General features: G+C 41.5%; 1 protein-coding gene across 1 annotated transcript in view; it reads left to right on the forward strand.

Moving 5' to 3' along the window:
* LOC103358536 (CUB and sushi domain-containing protein 3-like) overlaps nucleotides 1-7,537 on the forward strand; it is a gene marked incomplete at its 5' end in the record, with an annotated part of 221,174 nt that overhangs the window by 85,773 nt on the left and 127,864 nt on the right. The window contains 3 exons of the mRNA XM_008283549.1: nucleotides 2,100-2,177; nucleotides 6,388-6,475; nucleotides 6,593-6,717. Coding sequence (XP_008281771.1) covers nucleotides 2,100-2,177; nucleotides 6,388-6,475; nucleotides 6,593-6,717 — 291 coding nt within the window. The remainder of the gene's footprint in view (nucleotides 1-2,099; nucleotides 2,178-6,387; nucleotides 6,476-6,592; nucleotides 6,718-7,537) is intronic.

Raw genomic sequence — 7,537 nt, forward strand, 5'->3', positions numbered from 1 at the left:
GTCAATGCTTAACAGTAATCTTTAGCCAGCAGATTTCTTTCAGCTATGGGTGTGTTAATAAACTCAATTCGAAATGGTCAGAGCATCATCTGTACCGTAACAGTTTCAGAGTGCAAAGAGCAGGGACAAATTGACTTCTTTAGGGGCTACAGGGAAACTCTACCTTTACACCCTTTATGACTAAATGTCGGCACTGGCAGGAGAAAAATGACTCACTTGAACCACGAGAACCCGGAGAGAACACACGCTGCACGGGGAGAACATGCAAACTCCACACAGAAAGATCCCAAGTGTCCTCACCGGAACGCAAACCGGCGACCTTCTTGCTGTGAGGCGACGGTGCTAACCACCGAGCCACCTTGCAGCCAAACAATCACTGAATCTTTGTCACGTTACCGTCGGTCACAGCTGAGTCACTGAGTTCATGCTTGAAGTATCGTGATTTTAAGCTTAGATTTTGGAACGACGCCTCACAGATGACGAGTTCCAGCACCATTGGAAAGTTGACAATCCGATAATTCTGTCTGCTTTCATGGTTTCCGGCTTTGATAAACGGTGTAATGTTGGCGAATTATGGAGTCGATATGTGGGTGTTGGGCTCTGAAGGTTCATATGCAGCTCTGTCGCAACATTTGGGATACATGTTTGTGTTCAACAGGGAGTTTTTTGAACTATCAATGACACTATGCTATCCATGATACCAAAGTCTCGATGTGTAAACAATGTGTTCCCCATGAAAGCATACAGAACTGCTTAGAACAGTTGTTACCGTCTATTTTATAATTAAGTACCCTGTATATATATGTATGTATTTTAAATGAGAAGTGATTGTCATAGGCTGGTGATTGATTTGTTTTTTGCCCTCTTGTCTCACACACACAAAGTTAAACTCCATTAATTTGTGACGCTGTTTCGTTAACACAATAGTGCACAAATAGAGCTAATGTTCAGCCACTTTACATTAGATTAATTGTTTGCTCGTTAATCGATCTGGTGATACGTCAACATGGGAGAGGGGCTCAAACATACGCGCACGCATATAGACACTGTTGGCATCAAATATACATGGTGTAATTCAATACCTCTGATGTATGAGCATATATGTGGCGACCGTATAACATTAAGGATAATTGTGGCGCATTAACTCTTCTGCCATTTGTCACCATTCAGCGGATTAGTCAGGTCATTATGGAAGCGATGTCTGTCAGACGTTCATTAAAGTGATTTGTCACCGTATTTTGTCACTCAGGACAAGATATGTTTGTGTTTTCATTATTTATGTTGGTAATGTATTCATTTATTTTGACAGAGCAGAAAAAAAAAGAAAGAAAAATCAAATCTGGAGGGAGTGAAATTGAGATTACCCCAGGGTGTTTTGTTTTTGTTATTAGTGATTCAAACGCAGCCTTCGCCCACTCACTTTGTCTCCCGTGCTCTGTCTTTGTAACCATACATGCGGCGTTGCACCGACACACGCTGCCCACCTCGTACCGAAAACGATGCCACCAGTGTTGGAAAACAGCGGCCGTGCTCGCAGGGATCCCTCCGCCAGTTTGTCTCCTCTTGTCTTTGATTTGCTCTGATTAAAGGAACCATAACGTACCATTATCTGAATGCTTTGATTACAGAGCTGCATCATTGTCATTTTGATTAAAGCTGCAATTTCCTTTTACCAGCTTTTGTTCACAATATGATGGGCCTTCTAGCAAAACAGCCCGACAACTGATGCATGCGTCTGAGTGACAGAGAGAGAGAAAAGATTAAGCTCCTTGTAAACAAAAAAAAAATCCTGAATGATACTATTGTAGAAATCCTTTTTTTTTCTCCCCCTCCCCCCCAACTTTTCTTTCCTCTTTGTGCTTTTGTCTTTCTCTTTTTGTCTCTCTCTCGCTGTCTGTTTCCACCATTTTACCATTTCCTTTGCCTTTGTGACTTTCTTTTCCGCTATGCTCTTCTCTCTCCCAGCATTGTGAGGGAGAAGAATCTGCCATTAGAAAAAAATAAAAAAATTCCTTCGCTCGGTATAATTTTTTTCCCACTTTATCCAATCTGTTCTCTGATTTTCCTTCTCTTTTTCTCTATTCTGTTCTCCTCTGCAGTGAAGCGATCAGTAGATTTTAAATCGCGGGGCGTTAAATTATTCCCTGGCAAAGACTCCAGCAACAAGTTTTCAATATGTGAGTTCACATCTTAATGTCCCTTTTTTGCTAATGAACTAACATGTGATGGCTTGGTTTGGCTTGGACTGCTTCTTGCTTTTATTCATTTTGTCTCTTAGAAAGGCTCTTGTGGTCAAACGCTTTTGTGTCTCTAATCACTGACGATATAGAAGCATCCTGATCTGTAATATATGATAACCTCAATTTGCAGAAACAAAAATTGACGACTGACACAAAACACGTTGAAGCCACCAAAAGCCTTCATAAGAGCGCTGCTTTTTGCATTCTGCTCGACTTCCTGTGTGCTTCTGTTGTTTGATGTTTTGTGTATGTGTTTTGGTCATGGTGTCTTGCTCCTTCATCGCTTGCTTTGATATATTTAATCATGACTTGTTCTGATAAGCTTAATCATGGTTTGTTTTGGCTTGCTTTAGGCTTAATCAGGGAATGTGAATCAGCTGTTGTAATATTGTTTACCGCCCACTCGTGCCTCTTCTTCTTCTTCTCTTCTCTTCTTCTCTTCTCTTCTCTTCTCTTCTCTTCTCTTCTCTTCTCTTCTCTTCTCTTCTCTTCTCTTCTCAACCCTACAAACAGGTCATTAAAGTTAGCCATTTTATGAAATCATTCCTCTGTCGTGGGGCCCAGTGGAATCTACATGTCTTGAAGTGTGGAGATCTGTAATCCCACAGAGCTGGAGACAAATCAGAAACGCCATTGTGGATATTTTTATTTATTTCTTTATTTTGTCTGATCTCTGTACATCCACAGTAACGGGGCTACTACACCCTCACCAAGTACAAAAAAGTTTTCCTGTTAATTTGCTGCTGTTCTTTTGAAACTAGCCCAGTTTCTTCCAAACTCTGTGAGCTTGTTAGAATAAGTCGCTTTGGAAACTGGCTCTTACAGTCGGGCACCCTGAAGGGACGGCGTTACAGGGTGCTAATGGTTCTTGTGCACTGTATTGCAAAAAGAGGGCCACATGAGGATAATTCAGTTTTGCTTAACGCTTCAACCCTCTGACAATGAGAGAACACGCACAGAAGAAATTAAAGAAAGAACTTTGTCGCTGTCAGTGACCACTTTACCCTCACATGTTTCAGATTTACTTCAGATCCAATTCCCACTTTCTTTCGCACGTCTTTATATCTTTATCACAGCTCTTCTTCTACCGTCTACTTTCACATACATACACAAATCCGTAAACTCGTTTTTTGAGGTCAGCGGTTTGTGTGCTGCATATAATAATGAGAATTTGATGTATTTTTGATGTTTAATCACAAACAACACAGCGCACACATTCATCACACACGTTTGCCCGCCCAAAGGCTCTTTCTCATACATATGCACTTTTTTTTTTTTTAGCCCACCTACAAGGTCACATGTAAGAAACATGCACATATGCGGCGGATACAAGGGCACCACATGTACACAAAGATGCTTGTTTTCAATTGGTCTGCATGCTTCTTTAATTAGTTTGCCTGTTTTCCTTATTTGCTCGTGTTTGTGTGGTCGTACATTTATGTGTGAATCTCTTAAATACTGAGTGATCTGATGGAGAAAAATAAACTAAGAAAAAAAAAAAGCGATGACTGAGCTGGGAACAGCACGGAAGTACGGTGCGTCGCAGATTCCCGACAGGTTGGAGAGTCATGCTTGAGGTTTGATTCTACAGATGTGAATTTGTGTGTTAATTAGTCTGGCTCTGATTGGTTCAGATGCTAATTTGCTCTTCCTCCGACTGGTTTAGCTCTTCAGTGAAGCACAAAGCCTGTCTGTGTGTCTGTCTGTCCGTCCCCTGCCCACATATGCATTTATGTTTCTTGTAGATGTTGTTCCGTGTATGTGCATGCATGTATACGTGTGTGTGTATGTGTGTGTGTGTGTGTAAGCGTGGGCTGACTTTGTTGGGATTTGTTTGTTGGAGTGTGTGTGCACACAGTACTGATACTGTAACCAATCCCTCTGTTATAGTGTGAATAGTCCAGATGGTCAAATTAGCCGCTCCAACAAAGCAACAAACTATCTACTCTAACAAATATGCACACACACACACCAACACACACACACACACACACACCAACACACACACACACCAACCACCTGCTGGGTTTGTTGATACGCACTAAACATGTACATGCATGTTAGCCAGATAGCCCAGACAGCCTGGGTGGGAAGGTGTTCGTGTGAAAGCAGAAATGGGCAGTATTATCACTCGGCCTGTGTTTGTCACACTTAATTGAATGTTTGTCTTGCAACTAGAGTCAGAACAACACATGCAAAATAATAAATACCGAAACAGCACACTTCAGGATTGCTTTTTTTCACTTTTAATTACAAACTAATGAAAGTCTTGGACTATTAAGACAAGAAAAGAAAGAAAAGCAGGAATTTGGATGTGCGAAAATCAAAAAAGCGCTCCAGAATTAGTTTAAACTTTTATTATTGTGCAAATCCAGCAGCTAATTTTCATTTTTTTCTGATTTCTTTCATTTACTTTGTTCGGAGCGAAAAGATGTAGTTCGATAAAGAGCGACTTATCACTGCAGCAAAAAGGTAACATAAAAAAACAACCTGTTTAAACTGAGGAAATATAAAGTCTTAAGGATCCAAATAACACAAAAGCAAATTATTTCTTCCACATGTTGCCTAATGGAGCAAGTAATCAACACAAGCACAATTTACTCTAATGTGAATATCAGTCCGTGCGTTTGGACATCAAAATACGCCATAGGGTGTTTTTTAGCTGTATATCTGAATTAAATAAGCACACCAGGACAATTTTTTCCCCTCTATTCTACTGACATCAGACATTAGGAAAGGATGACCAGCTGAAAGATAAAGAATAAAAAAAAATCCTCCCAGTGGCTAATTTACATTCATTGGTGTGAAAGAAAGATGCAGGAAACTCGAGGATTATTCAAATAACTTTACCCTCACCCTGATCTCATTACGGAACACGAGAGATCCTGTCATGTGAGTGAAAATAGGTCATCAATTGAGTGCAGCTCATTAAGATACTGTATTACCGCTAATACTTTTGTTGTGTCTTGACCTACTAGAAGCAGCTCACGATGGATCCTTAGTATTAGAAAAAAGAAAGTGCTACGGGAGGGGAAAAAAAAATAAAACTGCTTTTGTAAATTGGAAAAGTTTTAAGCGCTTTTCAGCTGGAATGGAGTTGTTTGTCTTTTCTTTCACTCACCTGACAGCTGTGTTTCTTTGGCTTCCCCCCGATGCACAAACGGCGCTCGGAGTGAACCCAGCAGCTATGTTTCTTAAAAATTATAAAACTTTTAAACGCTCAAAAGGCAGGAGAGACTCTGAACGGTTGAGGGTTTGCAGAAATACAAATTCTGTACTGTATTGTCGTTTAAGGACAGCCAAGGAAGAAAAAGCTGTGGGTTTATTTATTTGGAAAAGGAGGCGAGGGAGACAGAGTGACAGGAAAAGATAAAAAAAAAAAGAAAAAAGCAAAGTTAAAAAAGACAGAAGCAAAACAGGAAAAAAAAAAGTAAAACAAAGACAAGAAAAGAAAGAAAGAAAGAAATACGAGCCACATGCACGTACTACAACAGCGGTGTCATAATTAGAGACTGAATAGAGATGCGTCCTGTCAGATCCACGTTAGTCGTGATGTCGCAGTCGCACAGTGTTCGTACAGTTCTGTCCGTTGTCTGTGTTCTACATCTGTGATGTCTGGAGTGCTACTGTCAAGATTAGCTCTTGTGTTTCTGAGAGAATTAAGACGGTGTCCCTGTCCCTGTCTGCCTACCTAACCGTCTAACCCGTCTGTTTGTCTTTCTCCGGGCCTGTCGAACCTGTTTCCTGCCGCTTGCGAAGTGAATTCTGCGAGTGATGAGGCAGGCAGATTTCCAGGACCGACGCTAAAAGCGGGGCGCCGGGAAGAACTGAATGCTGTCAAATTAATGACAGACAAATGTGGTTTCAGAGTGAAGCCGGGGTGCACTGAAGCAGCTCCGTGGTGTTGATTTGATAGAAAGAAAATCAAATTATAATGCACTTATTTATAATAACTATTGGATATTCTTGGCTTTCGTGAACATAAAACAGAAATGGGTTCAAAAATGCAGAGGGGGCAGAAAATTAAACTCAGCACTAGAATCAGCAATGATCCACCTTCATCTACTGCTTTACTGTAAGCCTCTTGGTCTAACCTGCCTGTCCTGGCTCTCCACCTGTCTGTCTGTCTGTCTGTCTGTCTGTGTAGTAAATGAAGGAGGTGTGAGACAGGCGTCTAACTCCTGCCCTGACCCAGGCGAGCCAGAGAACGGAAAACGCCACGGCAATGACTTCAGGTACAACTTAAGCATTCACAAGCAAACATGTAGTCTTTAACAAACGTGTCTGTATCTGTGCGTACATTTACTTCTATTCCTGTTTGTCTATATGCCTGACTCTGTGTGTGTGTGTAGCATTGGCAGCGTGGTGCAGTTCAGCTGTGGAGAAGACTATGTGCTTCAGGGCAGTAAAACCATCAGCTGCCAGAGAGTAGCAGAAGTTTTTGCAGCCTGGAGTGACCACAGACCAGTTTGCAAAGGTAAGAAGACGTGCATCTCGACATATATACCCGCACAAGTGTACACAGTAAAGAACACCACAGATTACTGGTAGAGAAAGAGGCCAGTATCCCAGATGAAAACATACAAGCACTGCTTCTACGTTGCAAAAAGGTTGCCAGTGCCTTGGCCTCGTGAACAGGCCTGAGTTTATAGCGGGGAAAAAAAAATCCCAATTCTGTTTCAAACCACTGGCTATAAAATTATGAAACATAACACTTCGTAATCCAATGTTTGCAGAGTAGCGCCTCGCGAACATGCTACGGTTGTATGCTTTCATCAGGGGAGCTATGATAGGGATTGTTCGGGACCTAAAATTCCGTAAACACGCTAAATAAACACTACAGTAAACAAGCACTAGGTTTGATTGTTGATTATTGCTCAATATAAGCATACAAATCCAATAACGATGTGCAAGAGGCGTCGCAGGATATGTAATTTACAGTACGGTTACAAAAGTGATTACAGGTCGGGATGTGTTGTTCACCTGGGGACACGTGTGACAAGTTGCATTTTTCTTTACTGGTTGCGGTTTTCACACCTGCCACTGTTGTAGCCTCAGACTTACATCACACACACACACACACACACACACTCACATAGCAGCACAGAGACAGAGGGAGAGGGCGTCTGTCATGTTAAATGCCAAAGTCGTTTGTCATGTCTTCCTTCACTGGGCTTCAGACTGTGGCTGGAGACACATACTTTAACATAAAAACCAATATTCAGCGGGCAACGGTACAGCAAGTGTGTGTGTGTGTGTGTGTGTGTGTGTGTGTGTGTGTGTGTGTGTGTGTGTGT

Source organism: Stegastes partitus, unplaced genomic scaffold (assembly GCF_000690725.1).
Source record: "Stegastes partitus isolate 25-593 unplaced genomic scaffold, Stegastes_partitus-1.0.2 Scaffold318, whole genome shotgun sequence".
NCBI lineage: Eukaryota > Metazoa > Chordata > Actinopteri > Pomacentridae > Stegastes > Stegastes partitus.